The following is a 20,622-nucleotide window of genomic DNA, read 5'->3' as shown; positions in this document are numbered from 1 at the left end:
CGGCGGGGCGGGCACGAGGGACCGGCCCCGGGAGTGACGGGGGTACGGGGATGCGGCGGTGACAGGGGTGCGGCGGCTCGGGGAAGGGGGATCGCGCACGGACCCCGGGCGCGGTCCGGGATTATCCCGAACACTGAGCTCGGACCGGGGCAGAGCGGTGTGGCCGGTGTCGGGGCGGTCGCTGGCGGGTGGTTCCCGACGGGTCCGTTCCTCAGACGCTGTCCCGTGCCTGAAAGCAGTAGCCATGCCGGAGAGCTGGTCGGTGTTTGAGGCCGCCCAGGACCCTGAACTGCTGCGCGGGCTGAGCCTGGTCACCGGAGCTGCTGCGGATGCGGGTGCTGCCCCGCCGGCTCCTGCGAGCCACGGTGCGTGGGGCTCCCCGGGAACGGCGGGAGGGAGGTTCTCTCACTAAGCTCGTGTCCGCCACAGATTTGTGTTCTGTCCCTAACTCAGCTTGGGTGATCACCCCTGAGCTTGGCCATGGGAGCTACCTGCTGCGTGGGTGGGTGGGTGGGTGGGTAAATGGGTTTTCTTCCGGTGACACCTCAAGGTCCCCGAAGCTCCTTCTACCATATGTTTCTTTGGGTTGGCTGAGGAGGGACAGAGGACTCTCCACTCCTTGCGGGGCTGCCTGTGCACAGCCCTCTCTCGTTCTTCCAGAGAAACCTGCAGCAGCCAGCTGTGAGGAGAATCCCCATGGTGTCACCGAGGTGCCAGAGAGGATGTGCTGCTTGACCTGCGGGCAGGTGTTTGGGAGTCGGGAGGAGCAGGTGAGCCGGGCTGAGCAGTGTGAGGTGGGACTGGGGCTTGCATGACCGGTGGGATCCTGCTGTGGAAGCTCAGCCCCAGCATGGTGCAACCAAGTGCTGGCTGTTTGCCCACTGCTCACGACCTATTGGGATCTGGCACTCAAACCTTGTATGTTATCAATTAAAGGTATCATTTACTAGAAATAAAGGATAAGTGCAGCACAGGCCTGTACTTGTCCAGGTTAATTGTTTCATGGGTAACTCCTTAATATAGTGTGATTTTCCAGTCAGGACTGCTGAAGGAGCCCACCATCAGTTTAGTCCTTGGGTTCTGTCACCTCATGCCCTTTGGTGGTGATGGCTTTCATGGACCACCAGGATGCTGCCAGCTCATGCTTTTTGCTCCACAGACTGAGCACTACCGTCTTGACTGGCACCGCTTCAACCTGAAGCAGCGACTCCTGGGGCGCCGGACGCTGCCTGAGGAAATGTTTGAGGAGAAAACCCGCACAGGTGAGAAGCTGGATTGTCTGCATTGGAACCCAGGGGCTGTCAGCAACATCACTGGGGTTCCTCTGTACAGGGATGAAGCCTTCTGCTAGTGCAGGGTCCCTTTATTATGTCCCTGTGGGGTCTTCTCAGGGTCCAGCACTGCTCCTGAGCTGTTAGGATTTGTTATAGGCAGAAGGGGATGTTTTAACTGAGCCCCTGCCTAACCATGTCTGGGGATCCAGAGCTCCACACTCCTATATCCCCAGGTCACAGCCTGTTTGTGATATATAGGGTTATTTGACAGAACATTTCTGGGGTTGTGGACACTCTGCAAGTGTGCTTGAAGTCATCTAGAGAGTTTTGGGGAGGCTGTTCGATAATCTTTGTTTTATTTCACTGCATCTTTCTTTTCCTCACAGGTGATGTGTCCAGCATCTCAGGATCTGACTCGGATAGCTCTGATGTGAGCAGCGAGTCAGAGTTGCTGCCCTCTGTCAGTGACACTGGCCGGACCCCCCAGATTCCCCGCTCCCACAAAGTGCTGCTCCGCAATGCCAAGGGCCAGCTCATCTCTGCCTACCGCTGTGTGCTGCTCACAGGGAAGGCAAGTTACAGCCCAGCTGTTTGGGAGAGGGAGTCCAGATAGGGTGGTGACACTCGGGTGTAGGTGTCTTTCTGACATGTCTACCTGCTGTGGTAGGAAGGGTGGACTCTGGTGCCAGGTCAGAGCCCCAGACTTGTTGATGGCTGTTATTTGGCTCTGGGGTGCTCCCAGAAACCTGCTTCTGGTGCTAGCACAGAGGCTGGTCTCTGTCCTGGGGACAGCAGGAGGTAAGGAGGTAATGCCATGGGTACTAGCAAGGGTGTCTGTGTCTCAGGGTGACATTGAGGAGCCGCTGGAGCTGACAGCATCACTGCAGAGCCTCAGTGCAAGCACGTGCTGGGTTGTGCTGATGATGGGTGGTGGGCACTTCGCAGGAGCAGTGTTCCGGGGGTGAGTACGGGGCACAGCGGGACTGTCCCTCTGGGCACAGGCAGCTGGAGCTGCTCTTGCATGTTAATGCCACACACACTAAGCTCTGTGGCTCATGCCTGCCCCTCTCCACAGCCTGCAGGTGCAGGAGCACAAGACCTTCCACCGGTACACGGTGCGAGCGCGGCGGGGCACAGCGCAGAGCCTTCGGGACGCCCAGACCCCGGGCTCAGCCCCCAGATCCGCTGGGGCCTCCCTGCGCCGCTACAACGAGGCTGCTCTGCTCAAGGTGAGGGTGCACTTGGCAGGGAGTGCTCCTGCTGCCTCTGCCACGCTGCTGCTGGAGGGCATGGTGGGGCGGTGGGCTCTGGAGAAAGGGCAGGGCCTGACTGAGGCTACTGTCTTCTGGATTTATCCCTGCTCCGGAGCTATGTTTGCCCCATGTAGTGTGCTCAGGATCCCATAAAGCTCCTTTCTCCCCAGGATATTCAGGACCTCCTGGCAGCCTGGGCACAGCACCTGAGTGAAGCTCAGCGCATCTTCCTGCGGGCCCCTCATCACAACCGTGCGCTGCTCTTTGGTGGCAGGAGCCCTCCCCTCACCCGAGGGGACCCTCGCATCTGCCACATCCCCCTCAGCACCCGCAGGGCCACCCTGCGGGAGGTGCTGCGAGTCCACGCCGCGCTGGCCAGCTTGCAGGTATACGGTGAGTTGGGCCAGCCCTCATACCTGTGGGTCACGGCAGGTGGGGTGACGTGGTCCCTTGTGCATTAGGGGACACTACCCTATGGGATGGAGGTGCTAGCTCTTCAGCTCTCAGACCCTGGAGACATGGGGTGCTCCCTGTCCCCAGGCAATGACGGGAGCACCCTTGCTGCCCAGGGAAGGACACGCCACTGGAGGAGATCACTGGGTCCCCCAGGAAGGTCTGGCAAAAGAGGCAGCAGAAGGCAGAGGTGGATCCCCTGCAGGAGGACGCAACTGGTGAGTTGAACCATGGAGGGAGACGTGACTCTGAGCAAGCAGGAGGGGTCTGATGTTATGGCATGGGCCAGATTTGCAGCTTCGGAGTGTGGCTGGACAGGAGAAAGACAGGGTGTTCTTGGCTTAGAGCCCTGAGTGATTAATTCTGAGTGTGGAGCCTTAGCCCCAGTCTTATCACCCCCCTCAGCCCCAGAGGAGGAGGAGGAAGAAAGCCCTGCAGGGGAACTGGAGACTGTGGAAGTGACACTGGGGACCTTGCACCTCCGGGAGTTTGAAGTGATGCCCAAGCGAAACCGCAAGAGGAGGAAGAAGAGGGACAAGAAGGTGGAGAAAGGTGAGGGGAAGAACTGGCAGAGGCAGTGTAGGAAGGCGTGGCTGGGATGCAGGCTGACTCTGACCCTCTTCCTCACGTGTTGCCTGTGCAGGGCCTTGTGCTAAAGAGACGGATGGGCAGCCTGGCTTGGAGGATGTGACAGAGCTGCAGGGGGAGGCTGAGGCTGGGCTGCTTCCCTGGAGCAATGGAGGTAAGTGATGTTTGGAGCTGTGCTGGCTGGATGCCCGCCCCATTTACTGCTGGCTTTTCAGTGGGGTGAAGAGCACATTGTCATGCAGATACCCAGAACAGCTGGGTCTGGGAAGTCTTTAGTGCAGTCATTTGCCTTCGAGTGAGCTGTGTGTTTTGGAGCCAAGGGTGGCAGGCAGCACCTGGCTAAGCCAGGTGTGCTGGGGGGATTGGAGTGGGTCTTGCTTTAGGAGGAGGCTTGGCTGCTGACAACAGTGCCTAGCAATGCCATAGCACATGGCTGCAGACTCTGCAGGTGCTGGAGATCCTGCAGTGCCCAAATCCAGCTAGCAAGGTGAGGCATTGTGTGTGTTCCCTGGTCAGACCAGAGTGCTGCTCTGCCCAGTCTGCCCATGGGACTCCCCTCTTGTTCTTTCCTCACAGGAGACCCTCAGACCCAGCTCTGCGACGCTCTGTTCACTGCCTGCAAGACAGGGGATGTGCAGACACTGCAGCACCTCCTGGGAGTGCCAGAGAATGGGGGCCTGCCAGAGCACAGTGAGGATGGGCAGTCTCTGGATATGGCCCGCTCCCTGCTGAACCAGCCCGTGGACGAGCAGGGCTGCACCCTGCTTCACGTGGCAGCTCAGGCTGGCAGGGCTGAGGCTGTGTGTCTGCTGCTGGAGGCAGGAGCGGACCCTGCCCTCAGGTATGGCTGCAGGGCACCCAGTGGTTCACAACCTCAGCTGTGGGAGTCCAGTGACTCACTCCTGTCTCAGGCACAATAAACTGGTGCCACTCTTGTCCTGGGACAGCCAGTATTGGTTTCTGTGACCTGGGACGTCGGGGTTTTTATGGGAGGGCTAGGAGCTGAACCACCCTTCTCTCTGCCTGCCTGGTCTGGCATGGCAGCAGGTGGGCAGTGCCTCAAAGTGCACCCAGGTTTATTGGTGGCCTATTTCAAAGGCCAGGATGAGACAAAAGCCCCATGCAGGGGCTTTGAGAGGTTAAGAAAGACTTGGAGGACTTGGAGGATTCTTGTACAGGAATAAGGAACTTCCCCCTCCTTGGCTGTGATACTGTGGCCTACAGTACACACTGCTTATCTCTGAGGTTCTCTGGGCTCCCAGCCCAGTGGGATGCAGACAGTAGGATGGCAGTGTGAGCGAGATGGTCTCCCTTGTCTCACAGGGACAGGCAGGAGAGGACCCCTTACTGCAGCTCTGCTGACAGACGGACCCGCAATGCCTTCCGCAAGTTCATGGTGGCCCATCCGGACAAGTACGACTACAGCCGTGCCAAGGTGGGTGCTGCCCACTGCCCTCACCCACAGGGGAGCCCCAGAGCAAAGCTCTTCCTTCCCACTCGTGCATTGCCCCAGCTCAGTGGGTGATGCTGCCTGCCCTCAGGTGCCAGGGCCCCTGACACAGGAGATGGAGGCCAAGAAGCTGGAGAAGAAGCGGGCACAGAAAGCCCAGCGGAAGCAGCGGGAGCAAGCACAGCGGAAGGAGCAGCAGTGCCAGGAGCAGGAGCAGGAAAGGAAGCAGTGGTTTGCAGCCCTGTCTGACAGGGAGAAGGTGAGGATTGGGAAGGGGATCCAGCCCAGAGAGGGCAGTGCTGATGTGGTGGCCTCTGGGCACAGCAGCTCCCAGGGCTGCAGGGCTGAGCTGTCTCTGCTCCCCAGAGGGCACTGGCTGCTGAGAGGAGGTTGGCTGCACAGCTGCAGGACGCCAGCATGACTCCTCATAACATCAGGTAACCATCCCAGCAGCATGGTCTGAAGACAAATCCTCCCATGTCAGTACAGCTGTTTCCTGCCTTTCTTGCTCCAGTTCTCATTTCCAGTCCAAAGCTATTCCTGACCACCCAATTCCCAGTAGTGCTTGTGTAAAAGTTTCCTCCCTCTCTTGCCCTGCTCCCCTGAAATATTTTGCTAAGGATGACTTGGTCCACTTGCAGCCAGATCTGCAGCAAGCCAACGCCCCAGCCACTCCTGTGTCCCTGGTTACTTTCCTCTGCCACCCCACCAGGTTTGTTGGCAGCCAGCATTCCTCATGCTTACTTGGGCAGGGGCTTTACAACCTTTATAGGGCCAAGCCTCTGAATGTTCATTCTGCCTCAAAGTACCTCACATCACGCTCTGACAGACCATGTCCCCCAGCAAGCATGTCCTGGCCAGGCCACTGGGCGAGCACATCAGCCCTTTGGGACCAGAGGAGCTCCAGCTCCCTCAGGCTGCTGGTGTTTGTGTCACAGTCCAGGCAGGGAATCCTTTCCTCTACTAACTCTTTTGCAAGTGTCCCCTTTGCTCAGGGCCAGCTCTGCTCTTTCCTGCAGCCGTTGCTGGCAGTGTGGAGAGTCCCTGTTGGGACGGATCCCCTTCCACTACCTCGACTTCTCCTTCTGCTCCACGGCCTGCCTGCAAACACACCGCCGGGCCCAGGCTGGCCACACCTAACACTGGAGGCTGCTGCCACCTGCCAAGGACCACTGTGGTGGGGACGTGGCTGAGCACTGGCTGTGCAGCAAGGGAGAGCCTGTGCAGCAGCGATGGTCAGAGGTACTGAGCTGGCCATGTCACTCCCTGGGCATGAATATTACTCTGGGTGGTGAATCTGGCACAGTTAATAACTGAGAGGTCTCCATGTGCTAGTGTGAGGGGCTGGGACTGTTTGGTGGCCTGGCTTCAGCCAGGGGTCCTGCTGCCAGCTTTTCTCATGGCTACCTCACAGGTTGCTATCTGTAGGTGTAAGGACAGATCCTGACACATACAGACCCTGCAGCCCTGAGCTACCTCCAGGCATGCCTGTGGACACCACCAAGGCTGTGCTTCTACCTCTCCTGGCTGCCATCAGCATCTCAGCCATCATGTTAGCAGCTACTTCCTCTGCCTACATTGTTAATAAAAAGGTGCCTTGACCCCCTGGCCATGGGGGAATCAGCATGGTCACTGGAACTATTTGGGATGAGTGTGGCATTGACATGCAAATCAAACTCAGTCCTGGGTCCCTTAGTCATTATCACAGGCCTGGCCTGTCCCCAAAGGTCTGTGCCAGGACCTGTGCCACTTCCCTTAGCCCCTGTGCTTCATCAGCCCCCTGCCATCTCCCCAGCCCCAGTGAGAGGCAAGGCCAGTGCCCAGCAGTGTTTACTCTGTGGCCGTGGTGCTGCAGCCAAGTGTCCTGTTGTAAAGGGGTCGGTCAAGGAAGAGCAGGAGGGGCGTGGGAGGTGCCCCTTCCAGCTCCAGCACTGTGATGTTGTTGGGGTGGTCAGCATGCAGCACCGAGCCAGGCACAAACAGGGTCTGCTGGGGCCCACGACAGCTCCAGTACCGGCCCAGGTTGAAGCCATTTATCCACAGCAGTCCCTGGAAGATGATGGAGATGGGACTCAGCTGGGTCCTGGTCCACTCTTACCCCTTTCCCAGTCATGCACTGCCTTACCTTGCTCCAACCTGGGAACTTCACAAAGGTGTCCCAGGCAATGCCAGGTGTCTCAAAGGTCCCAGTGTAGAAGGCTGGCCCCACTCGGCCCCCACTGCTTGATTTTGGCAGAGCAGTGTGGGGCCAGCCCTGTTGGACTGCGGTGTCTATTGCCAGGGGATAGATCAGCCAGTTGCTGAGAGGCGTGGAGTTCAGTGAGAGGTTTCCCAGCAAGCCCTGAGATGGAACAGGAGGGGAAGTGAAGCAGCAGTATCTGCCAGGACACTCGGGGCAGCCCTGGCAGCAGTGAAGGTGGGATGGGATCCCCTCTAAGGAGCAAAGGGCTCTGGCAGCTGTAGCAGCCTAAGGGGAGAGGGGTGCTGGTCTCTGAGCCCTGTCCTGGCAGGTTTGAGATGAACCAGGGAGCAGGACTGGGATTAGCCCCACCGAGGCTGGACTCTGTCTCAGGTGGCAGTAGAGAGGGTGTTTGGTCACATGGGTTGCCAGGCCATCCCCTCTGGAGCCTCGGCGCCCTCCCCTTACCTTGAAGTCACTGGTGTTGGCCCCGAAGCTGATCCTGCCCATGTTCTCCATGAGGATGTCCAGGCTGTCCCCTGCCCTGCCCGTTACATGCAGTGTGGTCTGCCCGTCCCGCTCCAGCGTTCCCTGGTACTCCTAAAGCCACAAAGCCACTGCTGCTGGCCCATGTTTGGATCACACCACCCCCAACACTGCTAGCAGGCACACAGCGCCCTGCTGCCAGAGCCAGGGCTGCTCTCTGCCCCCAAAGGAGGCAAATTTGGGCCCAAGAGCCACCCTGCAAAGGCTCAGTATGGCTTTTGTCACCCTGGCTGACCCAAGACCTGTGCCCACTGACAGAGCCCTCTGGAGCACTGTCCCAGAGACTGGTGTGCTCCCATAGCCTCACCTTCTGCAGCATCACATAGCCACGGTCACAGATGCTGTGGGGAGGAGCACCCAGCGTGGCTGGGTCTGGGACATCCCAGGGCAGCTGTGTGTGGTACCCCACAAAGCCATGGACCTGCAGGACACAGTGCAGTGGCACAGGAAGGGAAATGGAGCTGGAAGTGAGCTCTGCTCCTCTGCCCCAGAGCCAGGGCCAGGCAGACAAGAGCATCTCAAGTGTCTACCACTACACCCAGCCTCTCACCTGCTTCAGGGCCTCAAAGGTGAGAGGGAACTGGCTCTGGATGGGCCCAGAGGGGCACAGCACATCAAAGACATCCAGGAGGTCAGCATACTGCAAAGAGAGGGATGGGTGCTGGGCAGGTGACCAGTACCATGCTGGGGCAGTACGGCCGTCAGGATGGGCACTCACCTTGCGCAGGGCCACCCAGCCATAGGCATACTTGGGGGTGGCAGGTGGCATCGGGCCCGCTGGCAGGGGCTGGAACTGAACAGCAGACTGTCAGCTGCCCCATGGCAAGCAGGGACCTGTTCCCTGCCCTGCTGCTACACAAGCAGCAGTGCCCAGAACTGTCCCCTTACTCCTGCCAGGTTTGTTACCTTGCTGATGACCGTGCGAATGGCAAACAGTTTCTCAGTGGGGTCTCCTGCCTCCGACAGGGGGGCATCATAGTCATAGCTGGTGGTCACTGGTTTGTACTGGCCCTTGTAGTCAGCTCCTGGCCAAGGAAGGGGCTCTGGCTGCAGTGCAATGTGAGGAGGCATGGCCCAGAACTGTAAGCCCCTGCATAGGCACGAAAGGAGTCCCCAGGAGAAGACAAGCTTGGGTTCAAGGGCCTTTGACTATGTGTCAACCTGCCCCATGGGACAGAACAAGAGCCTGAAGCAGGTTTCTCAGGGATGGCCAAGGAAAGCCCCCAGCCCTGCAGTGTGCCCCTCCCTCCCCAGAGCAAGGCTCTACTCACCGCTCCAGTAGGCAAAATTCGTCCCTCCATGGAACATGTACCTGTGATACACCCAGAGTGCCTGGTCAGCAACCCCACAGGCCCAGCAGGGGCTCACCAGGCCTGGTCAGCAATCCCACAGGCCCAGCAGGGGCTCACCAGGCACTGCCCCTTCCCCTCAGCACCCACAGTCCCTGCTGGCCTGATCCCAGTGGCATGAAGGCAAGAGGTGATGCCCACTGCCCTGGTGGCTGTGCCCTCTGCCAGCTGACTACTTGCATGTTGATGCTGGCTCCCAGCTGCAGCATGTCCTCCAGCCCCCGGGCCACCCACGCTGCACTGGTGCTGGCATGTGCCTCGCCCCAGTAGTCCAGCCAACCTGTGTAGTACTCAGAGTTTACCTGGGGGACAAAGACACTGTCACCTGCAGCCTGGGCACTGCCTGGCGCCCCTGTCTCCCCAAAGCCGTCGTGGGTCATTCCCCCCACATCACCCATGCCAAGCTCACCAGGGGCCCCCTCGGTTCCACGTGGCGCTGGGCACCAAATGCCTCCGTCACATTGGATCCTGTGGAGGTGCAGACGGGGGGGTTTGAGCGGGACAGAGGAGGGACCCCCATCCTCCCTCTCCTCCTCCCCCCCAGGATACCTGGCCCAAAGTCGACGGTGGCGTAGAGCCCCTGCAGGGTGCCGCAGCGCAGCTCCTGGGCTCCCGTGCTGTCGGTGGTGAAGAGCAGCACCTCACTGCCCAGCAGCGCCCGGAAGGAGCCCAGCAGGTGCCGCAGGTATCCATGGTCACAGGCGTAGTAGCTCCCATATTCATTTTCCACCTGTGAGCAGGGCAGGGACTGGCATGCAGTATGCATGTGGCAGGGCTGCAGACAGGTCCCACTGCCCACGGGGATGAGCACCAGCCTCCCCCCTGTCCTCTGGACATCATCAGATGTCCTGACAACCCCCAAGGGGGTCCTGAGCATAACCTTCCAGTCCCACCATGAGCTCCAGCTCTGTCAGTGCCCCTCAGACCATATCTGTGGTACCTCAGATTCCCAGCCCTTGGATTTAAATCTAGGTCTAGAAGTTGTAAGGAATTTATCTGAGCTTTGCTGGGTAAGGTCATTGTGTAGGGGATACCGGTGGCTTTTTGGGGCACATCCAAAGACAACCCAGAGCAGGGCACGGAGCTAGGCCTCACAGCACCTTACCTGCACACTGATGATGTTCCCTCCCTGGTGGTACAGGCGTGGCTTGATCTTGGGCAGCAAAACATGGAGCCAGGAGTCCACAGCTGCCAGGTAGGCTGGAGGGACAGAGGCAGGGCAGGGGCTGGCTGCAGCATCCACCTGCAGCCAAGCCTGGCAGGAGGAAGACACTGCAGATGGGGCAGGGTCAAGTGAGATAGGGAAATGGAGATGGAGCACAAACTATGGGGTTCTCAGAGGATGGAGAAGATGATGGGAAAGACCACAGAGGCAGAGCTGATAGGTGTGTGGAGACAATGCCAAGACTGCCATCAGGCTGTAAGGACAGCGTGGCCAGAGCCCTGTGCTGAGCCTCACCAGGGTTGGAAGTACGCAGGATGATGTCTGGTTTCCACAGCAGCCAGGCAGGCAAGCCACCCTGGAGAAACACACACAGCAGAGAAGGAGGCAGAGAAACTGCTCAGCAGCCTGGCCCTGCACACTGCTGAACTCAGCCAGTGCAATGCTAATGCTTGGCACCAGCACGGCCTGTGGCCTTCGGGGCAGCAGGCTGGGCACAGCGGGGATGGCACTGGAGTCAGCACGACAGCCAGAAGGGCCAACCCTGCTGTGCCCTTTCCAGACCCCCCCCGTCACCCCTCTGTGCCAGGCTGGGGCCGGGGCTCACCATCTCCCACTCTGCACAGATGTAGGGCCCTGGCCGCAGGATCACCAGAAGTCCCAGCTCAGCTGTCAGGTCCAGGAAGGCTTCCACATCCCGGTTCCCAGTGAAGTCATAAACTCCTGGCAGTGTCTCATGGTAGTTCCAGGGGACATAGCTGGAGAGGAGAGATCAGCATGCAGGAGCTAAGGACACCCCAGCATGACAGGGAACCATCCCACCAGCTGGTCCCTCTGCTTCTGGGAGCTGCCCTGCAGCCTGAGCTAAGTATGGCAACTTGGGCTGGATTGGAACTAGCCCACATTCATGCTTGTGTCTGGCAGGGGTGGTCTGGGGGTTCACAGCCAAGTGCAAATGTTGGTGCTTGCTCCCTGTGGTCAGACAACACCCTTGTCTCTGTTCCTAGTGATCCCAGAAAGGCCATGGTGGCTGTGGGGGGTGCACTATCAGGGCTGTGGCCATGGCTTACACCTGCACAGCGCTGAGCCCGCTCATGTACATCTTGAGCAGCCGGTCCCTCCAGGCAGGGCGCGGGACGCGGGCATAGTGGATGCTGCCCGAGATGTAGCGGAAAGGGGCACCGTCCTTGAGGAAGCAGTTGTGCTCGTAATCCAGCTGGAAGGAGCGTGCTGAAGGGGAGGCCTGCAGGAAAAAGGAAGAGCTGGAGGCTTGCAGAACCTCCCCGAGCCCAGCCGCCCTTCCTGTGCTTCCCGGGACAGGCACTGACGGGGCTGGTTCTTGGAGGTGCCCTCTCCCGAAGTGGGTGCCAAACTGTGCTGCGAGAGCAGGAGGGAGGAGCTGAGCCTCCCGCTAATCAAACACCCCGGCTGGGCTGGTGGCATTTGTGGGGACGGTGCTGCTGGGGTGGGTGCTGCGAAGGCAGGGAAGGAGCTGGAAATGCAAGCTGGGATACTGTGGCAGGACATGGGCAGCTGCAGGAGGGAGCTACCGCATGACGAGCAGGGAGACGATCGGGAAGGCAGATTCGGGAGGCGGCCCACCCGCTCCTTCACAGCTCAGTCCCGTGCGCTTCGCCCAGACTCTCCACCCTGTTTGCTGACCTGCGTGTGCAGGAGCCCCGCTGCCAGCAGCAGGCCCAGGGCCGGCAGTGCCATCCTCGCCGGGGGCTCAGCGGGCCCGCGATGGGGACGAGGTTGGACGTGGCTCCACCATCACATGACCCGGGAAGGATCTCGGCCAGCGCTTCCTTCTCTCGGTCCCAAGCGCGGGCAGCTGGAACAGCTGGGGCGGGACCACGGGAAAGGGATGGGCGGCTCCGACCCTCCAGGTCTGGCCAGCCCCGCTAAGCCCACCCCAGCAGGGAATGCAGCTCCGGCCGGCGGGCACACCGCTGGTGCCCAGTGGGGTGCGGAGTGACAATCAAAGTGAGGGGACAAGGAGCCTTGTAAAAGCGTCACCAGCAGGCAGAAGCCTTCCATTGAACTCAGTCCGCTTGCTCCATCAGAGCGGTGGTGATGGAAACTGAGGGCTGCTGCTGCCGGGTGAGGGGAAGGAAACCGTCCCCAGGCCGAGGGCTAGAGCTGGTGACAGAGCTAGTGACAGGGGTGCCGGGCGGTGCTGCAGGACAGGACGAGCCCGCCGCAAGGCGGAGGGCCGGCAGCTCGGGCCATCGGAGCGGAGGCGGTGCGGCCCCGCCCGCCGGGTGACGCGGCGGTGACGGGCGGTGACGCGCGGCGGCCCCGGGCGATGACGCGGCCGGGCGATGGGGCAGACGCTGTGCGTCTGCTCCCGGGGCACCGTCAGCCTGGGGGGAGCGCGGTACCTCCTGCTCCACCGCCTGGCAGAGGGGTGCGCGGCCGGCTGGGGCGCGGGGGTCTCGGGCGGGGGTTCCCGAGCTCCGGGAGGGATGCTCGGGCAAGGGGGGGCCGAGGGCGTGCTCGGGCGTGGGGGGGGATGCTTGGGCGTGCTTGTGCATGGGAGGTGATTTGGCATTGGGGTGATGTTCAGGCATGGGAGGTGATTGTGCATGAGGACCTGCTTGGGCATGGGGTGATACTCAGGCACGGGATGCTCGGGCAGGGTGTGGAGATGCCTGAGCTCAGGTCACCTTGGGGCTTGGGGTAGTACTTGGGCTTGGTGAAGGATGATGCTTCAGCATTGGGGTGCTTGTGCATGACAAATTATTCTCCTGCTGAGTGACAGGGAGGGGTTGGTCATTCTTAGAAGTCGGTGTTTGGAGCCGTGGGAGTAGGGATGTTTGAGCCAGTGGGGTTTTTCAAACAGAGAGGGGATGCTTTGGGTTCCTCACAGGTGCCTGCAAGATGGGGAGATGTGCACACCTGGGGAATTCATGCTGCCCTTTGTCCCCCTCCCCTGGGTGCTTGTAGATGAGACTGGGCACAGGGCCCCAGCATGGATGTCACAGCCCACAATCCCACGCTGTTCTTGACTCCTTGCAGGGGTTTCAGCTATGTGGACCTGGTGGAGGGGCTGCGGGACGGGCGCTTCTACGCCCTGAAGCGCATCCTGTGCCACGACAAGGAGGACCGCCAGGCCGCCCTGCACGAGGTGGAGATGCACGGCCTCTTCGACCACCCCAACATCCTGCGCCTGGTGGCCCACTGCATGGTGGAGAAGGGCACCAAGCACGAAGCCTGGCTTCTCCTGCCCTATGTGCAGGTGAGGAGGGCTTTCCTGGCTGCCCCACCACCCCTGAAGCAGCGGTGGTGACCAGCTGCTTGTGTTTGCCAGGGCGGAACCCTCTGGAGAGAGGTGGAAGCACTGCGAGAGAAAGGCAGCTTCATGCCAGAGCAGCGGATCCTCCTCATCCTCCATGGGATCTGCCGTGGGCTGCAGGCCATCCACAGCAAGGGCTATGCACACAGGTGAGGGGTGGCAGCACTGGCTGGGGGGACTGGCAGGGGCCCCGGTGGGCACTCAGTGATGTCCATCCCCACAGGGACCTCAAGCCCACCAATGTGCTGCTGGATGAGGATGACCAGCCTGTGCTGATGGACCTGGGCTCCATGAACCAAGCTCGCATCGAAGTCAACAGCTCTCGGGAGGCCATGGCTGTGCAGGTGGGTGCCCTGGGACATCACCCCATGAGCCTGTCCCTGCTCCAATCCCTTCATCCCCATCCTCCCCTTTGCAGGACTGGGCTGCCCAGCGCTGCACCATCTCTTACCGTGCCCCCGAGCTCTTCACAGTGCCGAGCCAGTGTGTGATAGACGAGCGTACGGATATCTGGGTAAGGATCCGGCCCTCTGGCCTCCCCCATCCCACTGCTACAGCGCTGCACTGACACCACCTCGCTCCAGTCCTTAGGTTGTGTGCTGTACTGCATGATGTTTGGAGAGGGCCCCTATGATGCCATCTTCCAGAAGGGTGACAGTGTGGCTCTGGCGGTTCAGAACCCCCTCACGTTGCCCTCCACGACCAGGTGAGGGGCTGGGGAGGGTGACCCCGTTCCTGGGTGGCCCCCTGTCCTGTGCACCACATGGGTCCTCCCCCTGCTCTTTCTTGCAGATACTCGGCTGCCTTGCAACGCCTGCTCTTCTCCATGATGACAGTGAACCCCCAGGAGAGACCCAGCATAAATGAAATCATCCACCAGCTGGAGGGGCTGCAGGCAGCACCATCAGGGCAGGACACCACACAGATCTGAGCCCATCCCCTTCCAGTGATGACACATCCTGAGGCTGAGCCAGGGGAAAAGCAGCTGCCCTAATCCCTGCTGCCCTGCAGACCTGTTGCACAGTGGATTGATGCCCTGGGGGAGAGCTGCCGGAGGTGTGTTGGATTTGGAGTGTTCTGTGCCCTGGATGTTGCTGCCTGGGCCTTGGTCTGTGCCCCTGACCTGTGGACATGTGATCTGCTGCTAAACATGGGTCCCTTGCCAACTGCTGCCTTCCCTGGGGGTTGCAGAAGAAGATGTTGTGGGACCCCTCCTGGGGATGGAGCCGCTGTCCTGCAGCTCTGTGCCCCAGGAAGGTTGCTGCTGCCCGGAGCAGAGCTGCGGGCCGGACCCCGGTGCCGTGCTGGAGGGAGGCAGAGGGAGTGCCCACCCTGCCATTGCTCCTGGCACCGATGTTGCCTTGTGTTTGAAGTAAAGTATGTTCTTGCAGAGCTGTGGCTGTGTCCCTGTCTGCAGGGAGGGGTTCTGCCGGGCCATGGGAAGAGCAGGCCTGTCTGGGTTAGGCAGCCAAGCGTTGCTGGAGGCGAAGGGCAGCGGAGGCCAGCCGGGGCAGCATAGCCAGAGCATTAGCAGTAAGCAGGGAAAGTTAATCCCTGGCCCCAGAATGCTCCTATTGGGAGCTAACACAACTGCAGCTGGAGCCAGACACTGCTGTTCAGAACCTCCAGAGCTGGGCACTGCGGGACAGGGATCAGCAAAGGCAGGCAGGCAGCGGCACGGGTACAGGCAGAACTCTGCTGCCCATGAAGAGGGAGGGAGATGCCCAGACTGGGAAGCTGCCGGACCTTGGGAGGCAGGAGCAGCAGCTCTGCTCTGGTGGGGGTATGCAGAGCATGGGGACAGCACAACCACCCCAACACTGAGAACATCCCCAGCCCAGGGGGGAGCCTTGGCTAGAGGGGCTCACTGGGGCTCCAGCAGGTGGGCTACCCACAGAGAGGGGGTAAAAAATGAGATGCAGACAAGCAGTTTGACAGGGAGCATTGCCCTCCTTTAATCCTCTCACCGCACACAGCAGTACAGCAGCCGCAGGGTCCGGCCATGCTGGGTGCCATTGCAGGGTGCACCCACTGCACCAGAGACCGGGCACACTCCTCGCCCTGGATGGTGACCACAGGGGCAGGGCTGCACTGCTCCCACTGCTTCAACCACTATCTTTCCAGGCAAGCCCACCTACCCTTGGGCTGCACTTGAGGAGAAGACCTAAAAGCTGCCGTTCTTTTCTTGCTCAGACTAAATCTGCTCTCCTGAGCTCCAGGATACAATGCGGGGCCATATATCACAAGAGGAAGCAGTTCCCACCCCTGGCTGGAGCAACGAGTGGGGTGGGATGTGTGCCAGGGCACCAGGGACTAGACCCCAGGGCTCTTACCTGCACAGGTAGCAAGCTGGAGCTGGAGTAGAGCACTGGGAGGAAGCATAGCAGCACCAGTAGCAGGGCTGAAGCACTCACCACACACCTGACCTGGCAAGAAACCGATACAGCTGGGGGGATACTGGGAGACACAGAGGCTCTGAAACGGTTTATTGCAAAGGGTTTGCAGGTAACACAGGGAAGGAGCGTGGTCCTTTTTTGGCTGAGGCTTCTTTACTCCTCACCCTCTTCTTCATCCTCGTAGGAGTCCAGGCCCACTTCCTCGTAATCCTTCTCCAGAGCGGCCATGTCTTCCCGTGCCTCAGAGAACTCCCCTTCCTCCATGCCCTCGCCCACGTACCAGTGCACGAAGGCGCGCTTGGCGTACATCAGGTCAAACTTGTGGTCCAGGCGAGCCCAGGCCTCGGCGATGGCCGTGGTGTTGCTGAGCATGCAGACGGCGCGCTGCACCTTGGCCAGGTCCCCCCCTGGCACCACCGTGGGGGGCTGGTAGTTGATGCCCACCTTGAAGCCCGTGGGGCACCAGTCCACAAACTGGATGCTGCGCTTGGTCTTGATGGTGGCGATGGCGGCGTTGACGTCCTTGGGCACCACGTCCCCGCGGTACAGCAGGCAGCACGCCATGTACTTGCCATGGCGAGGGTCACACTTCACCATCTGGTTAGCCGGCTCGAAGCACGAGTTGGTGATTTCAGCGACTGACAGCTGCTCGTGATAAGCCTTCTCTGCGGAGATGACAGGGGCATAGGTGGCCAGGGGGAAGTGAATGCGAGGGTAGGGCACCAGGTTGGTCTGGAACTCGGTCAGATCCACATTCAGGGCTCCATCAAACCGTAGTGACGCTGTGATGGAAGAGACAATCTGACTGATGAGTCTGTTCAAGTTGGTGTAGGTTGGGCGCTCGATGTCCAGGTTGCGGCGGCAGATGTCGTAGATGGCCTCGTTGTCCACCATGAAAGCACAGTCCGAGTGCTCCAGTGTAGTGTGGGTGGTGAGAATGGAGTTGTAGGGCTCCACCACAGCAGTGGAAACTTGTGGTGCTGGGTAGATGGAGAATTCCAGCTTGGATTTCTTGCCGTAATCAACGGAGAGTCGCTCCATCAACAGGGATGTGAATCCAGAGCCGGTGCCACCTCCAAAACTGTGAAACACCAGGAAGCCCTGGAGGCCTGTGCACTGGTCAGCCTGTGGAGAGATGACGAGAGATTACTCTGAGATACATTTCTTGTGACAGTCCGGCTGTCCACAAGTCCCTTCAGGACCTGGTGTATCCCTGCCCTGGTCAGCTGTGGATCCCACCCAGGGCACAGCATGGCTTGCAGTGTGTTCTGAGCCCCAGCAGGATGCTGGACCCCAGTCCAGGGAGACATATCCCCTCTCTGCAGTCACTCACCAGCTTACGGATCCTGTCCAGCACCTGATCAATGATCTCTTTGCCGATGGTGTAGTGCCCACGGGCGTAGTTGTTGGCAGCATCCTCCTTGCCAGTAATGAGCTGCTCGGGGTGGAAGAGCTGCCGGTAGACTCCTCCCCGAACCTCATCTAGGAGAGAACAGGGGCAGGTTGAGCCCAGGGGAGGCGGCTGCTTTGAGCCGGCCGCCAAGCAGACACGTGGGTGCTAGCAGCCATCCCTCCCCTTGGCTCCGCCTGCCCCCGTGGCATGGCCAAGGACCCACACGTCAGCAGAGCCAACGCCAGCATCAAGTTTCTCTGGCATGAGGAGGTGGCTGCCACCTCCCTGCGCAGCTCAGCTTCTCCCACCCTTCAGGAGCTGCCTGCCCACAGCGCAGCAGGAGCTGCCGTGCCGGTTGGGCTGGTTTCTCTCTGTGCACATGTGGTACAAGCACCGCTGACTCTAGGACACTTCAAGAACAAAAGCAGGTGCTCATGTTTGTGGTTCTCCTGGGGAAAAAAAAAGGGCCCTCGGGTCGAACTCGGTGCAGGATATTGTCAGAAGACCATGAGTACCAGCTGCCTGCTACCCACCCCTGGGGCACCTCAGGCTGTGTGAACTCCAAGGAGCGTCCTGCAGTGGGCTGTTGCCCAAAATAATGACCACTATCAGAGCCCAGTTGGGGTGCCCTCACCAATCACGGTGGGCTCCAGGTCCACGAAGATGGCCCGTGGCACATGCTTGCCAGCACCAGTCTCACAGAAGAAGGTGGTGAAGGAGTCATCCCCGCCGCCGATGGTTTTGTCGCTGGGCATCTGCCCGTCAGGCTGGATGCCGTGCTCCAGGCAGTACAGCTCCCAGCACGTGTTGCCCATCTGGACGCCGGCCTGGCCGACGTGCACGGAGATGCACTCGCGCTGCGGAGGGGAGGCAGGGTCACATCCTGGCACAGCTCTGTCCTGCCTGCTCCAGGGAGGGCTCTAGCTGGTGCCAGTGCCACACAGTCACCCACACCGGACCTTCTCTGGTCAGTGGTCCCAGAGAGGGCATTTTCCTTTGGGTGACCTCCTGAGGGACTCCCCATAACTGGCGTTGCTCTCAGCCATGCACAGGCACCATGCTGGATCAAAAGCCAGATCTGGCATCCCTCTGGCCCCTGCCCTCACTAGGGGCCACCAGTTCAATGGACTCTGGCTGGGCCTGTCCTCCAGCAGTAAGAGGAGCAGAGCCAGGCTCAGCTACTCTGCTGGGGTCCCTGGCAGCCTCAGCCCCTTCCCTGTGCAACAGCAGTCCAGTGAGGAGCTCAGCTGACAGGTACACACATTTAACCCATCAGGGGCAATCAACATGGGCAAACCCCTCTGCCTGCTGCTCCAGAGCCAGATAAGCAGTATCATGGGGTCAGGGGCCTTGGGGACACAAGGGTGGTAGGTGGCAGCCAGGTAAGGGCTGGCAATGAAGACCAGCAGTTTCTGAGGCAGCACAGATTCCCTGGGCTACACAGTCTTAACCCTGTGCTGCAAAACCCGTGTTGGTAGAAGCGCTCCGTGAGGAACAGGCTGTGAGCTGGAGATGTGCCTCACGCACTCGATTCAGGAGGTGCAGGCCTGTTCCGCTACTCCTGCATCCCTCCTCTGCTGTCCCTGGCACCCGCCTCTGCTAGTCCCAGCATCCCTGTTTGACTGCTCCCGGCACCCCTGCCTCCCTGAGCAGGACACCCCGACTCAGCCTCGAGCTCCTGGAGCAATTCACTCCTGCATTCCCCGACTGCACAGTGCCCTTAGCCGCGATGGGGTCCGTGCCCCGGTGCAGCACTCGGGGAGGACAAGGGCTCCTTCTTGCTGCGGGAGGGCCAAGAGCAGCCCCAGCCACGGGGAGGAAGGGAGGGCAGCCGGGGGCAGGTTCCCCGGCAGGGCCCGGGCAGCGCTGGGGCGGGCAGAGCGCTGCGCTGCGCCTTCTGGCACGGCCCCGGCCCACTCCTGAGCCGCTAAATATAGAAGCTGCGGCCCCGGGCGAGGGCAGCGGCCACTGCCCGCTCCCGAGAGCGTCCGCAGCCCGCTCCGCCGCTAACAGCCGCCCGCGGGACGGGACTGCAGCGACGGGACCCCCACCGCCGTTCCCCGCCGCCAGCCCCGATGGGGCGGGCGCTGCCGCGGGGAGAGCCCCGCCGAGCGCCCCGCTCCGGCCCCCGGTGCCCGGAGGGCGCCTCCGCCCTCGGCAGCTGTCCCCGTCCATCCGCGGCCACCGCTGCCCGCCGGAGAGGTCACCCCGCTCTGTCCCAGCGCCCCCCCGCGCTGCGCCGCCGGTGGCGGTGCCGGTGGCGGGGGGGGGCAGGCGCCCCGGTGCCGGTGGCGGCGGGGAGGGGGGCACAGCGCGATGGGGGCGCGGCTGCCCCGGGCAGGGGCCGGCAGCGCTGCCCAAGGTCACGGCGGGAAGGAGGGGGCGCGTCGCGGCGGCTCCAGCGGGCACGGCGCTGCGGGGGCACTGCCGGGGGTCCGGGCGCGCCCCCGCCGCCGTGCCCGCCCCCGGCCCGCACTCACCATGTTGCGGCGGGCGGTGCGGGCTGTCCCGGGCTCGGTGCGGCGCGGCTCGGCGCGGAGCTGCGGCTGCTGCAATCCCCGCCGCAGCGCTCTCTTATAGGTGGGAGGGGCTTGTGCCGCCCCGCCCCCTCATTTGGGTACACTTGCATGCGGGAGGGAGTCCCCCCTCGGGGGCCGCGGGAGCCCGGCGGGGTCCTCCCGGCTGCGGAGGAGCCCCGAGGTGCGCGGCCCGAAGCTGCTCCCCCTTCTCTGCCCGAAGGAAGGCGGGGGCAGCGGCCCAGGCTGTCGGCAGGAGGCCTGGGGACCAGCCCGCAGGGGTGACGGGCCGTGCTGAGCCACCCGCACCGGAGGCAGAGCAGGTAGAACAGTCCCTAACCCGTTCTGCTACCAGCTCCCCCAGGGATGTGGGGAGACCCCGAGTCCCCCTGGGCCTCTAGATCAGGAGAAAGGAGGAGAAACACGATAGAGACACGAATCAGAATCAGGAGCCCATTTTGTCCCCCAAACCTCCCTTTGCCATCGATGCTCTGGGAGGCTCCAGCCAAGGTTTGGCTTTCTCTCCCGGTGGGGACAGACAGGCAGTGCTGCACAACGCTGCGAGGCTGCAGATCTGCATGACAAATCTGGGCTGCCAAAAAAGGGTCATTGCAGCCTGCTTGCTGTTAATAACTTGTGACTACATTCAGAGCAGCAGCTCTGTTTGAGCCCTGGCCAGTGCAGCCACTCCTGCCAAGACCAGGACTGATCCTGCTACTGAGGATGCCTGGACATCAGCCTTGAGCATTGCCTGAGCAGGGAGAG

General features: G+C 61.1%; 3 protein-coding genes across 4 annotated transcripts; 1 reads left to right on the top strand and 2 right to left on the bottom strand.

Moving 5' to 3' along the window:
- Nucleotides 1-17: 17 nt before the first annotated feature.
- LOC132075434 (serine/threonine-protein kinase 16-like) lies at nt 18-14,944 on the top strand. 2 transcript variants are annotated; one of them, XM_059475861.1, is made up of 21 exons: nt 18-42; nt 216-365; nt 661-770; nt 1,160-1,262; nt 1,661-1,845; nt 2,120-2,235; nt 2,350-2,503; nt 2,698-2,920; nt 3,097-3,198; nt 3,386-3,532; nt 3,624-3,722; nt 4,145-4,409; nt 4,892-5,003; nt 5,110-5,277; nt 5,385-5,455; nt 13,276-13,495; nt 13,568-13,701; nt 13,776-13,896; nt 13,971-14,066; nt 14,137-14,258; nt 14,345-14,944. In XM_059475861.1, exons 2-21 carry the CDS (start codon nt 245-247, stop codon nt 14,481-14,483), a joined length of 2,808 nt encoding a protein of 935 aa, XP_059331844.1. In that variant the 5' UTR covers nt 18-42; nt 216-244; the 3' UTR covers nt 14,484-14,944. The 2 variants fall into 2 exon arrangements, with proteins under 2 accessions (XP_059331844.1, XP_059331843.1); XM_059475860.1 differs by lacking the exons at nt 18-42; nt 216-365; nt 661-770; ... (10 more) ...; nt 5,110-5,277; nt 5,385-5,455 and adding an exon at nt 12,568-12,664.
- GLB1L (galactosidase beta 1 like) lies at nt 6,845-12,072 on the bottom strand. Its single transcript, XM_059475975.1, has 16 exons — nt 11,917-12,072; nt 11,325-11,497; nt 10,862-11,012; nt 10,552-10,612; nt 10,198-10,292; nt 9,642-9,822; nt 9,502-9,560; nt 9,273-9,394; nt 9,015-9,055; nt 8,650-8,768; nt 8,462-8,536; nt 8,294-8,383; nt 8,051-8,164; nt 7,666-7,797; nt 7,144-7,359; nt 6,845-7,067 (listed from the first exon to the last, which is right to left on the bottom strand). The coding sequence occupies exons 1-16, from the start codon at nt 11,968-11,970 to the stop codon at nt 6,849-6,851; spliced, it is 1,902 nt and encodes a 633-aa protein (XP_059331958.1). The 5' UTR covers nt 11,971-12,072; the 3' UTR covers nt 6,845-6,848.
- A 1,079-nt stretch (nt 14,945-16,023) lies between the features above and the next one.
- LOC132075733 (tubulin alpha-5 chain) lies at nt 16,024-19,911 on the bottom strand. Its single transcript, XM_059476409.1, has 4 exons — nt 19,822-19,911; nt 17,976-18,198; nt 17,282-17,430; nt 16,024-17,073 (listed from the first exon to the last, which is right to left on the bottom strand). Exons 1-4 carry the CDS (start codon nt 19,822-19,824, stop codon nt 16,102-16,104), a joined length of 1,347 nt encoding a protein of 448 aa, XP_059332392.1. The 5' UTR covers nt 19,825-19,911; the 3' UTR covers nt 16,024-16,101.
- Between the last annotated feature and the right edge of the window lie 711 nt (nt 19,912-20,622).

This window comes from Ammospiza nelsoni, chromosome 7 (genome assembly GCF_027579445.1).
Source record: "Ammospiza nelsoni isolate bAmmNel1 chromosome 7, bAmmNel1.pri, whole genome shotgun sequence".
NCBI lineage: Eukaryota > Metazoa > Chordata > Aves > Passeriformes > Passerellidae > Ammospiza > Ammospiza nelsoni.
The sequence above is the reverse complement of the archived record's forward strand: the minus strand, read 5'-3'. Positions and strand labels throughout refer to the sequence as shown.

Excerpts from the sequence above, each read along its gene's own strand:
- LOC132075434 (XM_059475861.1), top strand. The coding sequence starts at position 245 with ATGCCGGAGAGCTGGTCGGTGTTTGAGGCCGCCCAGGACCCTGAACTG. Across the intron at positions 5,004-5,109 it reads ACGACTACAGCCGTGCCAAG|GTGCCAGGGCCCCTGACACA; the intron begins GTGGGTGCTGCC and ends GCCTGCCCTCAG. Across the intron at positions 13,897-13,970 it reads GGGAGGCCATGGCTGTGCAG|GACTGGGCTGCCCAGCGCTG; the intron begins GTGGGTGCCCTG and ends TCCCCTTTGCAG.
- GLB1L (XM_059475975.1), bottom strand. The coding sequence starts at position 11,970 with ATGGCACTGCCGGCCCTGGGCCTGCTGCTGGCAGCGGGGCTCCTGCAC. Across the intron at positions 9,395-9,501 it reads TGGAACCGAGGGGGCCCCTG|GTAAACTCTGAGTACTACAC; the intron begins GTGAGCTTGGCA and ends TTTGTCCCCCAG. Across the intron at positions 8,769-9,014 it reads GAATTTTGCCTACTGGAGCG|GAGCTGACTACAAGGGCCAG; the intron begins GTGAGTAGAGCC and ends TTCCTTGGCCAG.
- LOC132075733 (XM_059476409.1), bottom strand. Across the intron at positions 17,431-17,975 it reads CCTGGAGCCCACCGTGATTG|ATGAGGTTCGGGGAGGAGTC; the intron begins GTGAGGGCACCC and ends GTTCTCTCCTAG. Across the intron at positions 17,074-17,281 it reads TGGACAGGATCCGTAAGCTG|GCTGACCAGTGCACAGGCCT; the intron begins GTGAGTGACTGC and ends ATCTCTCCACAG.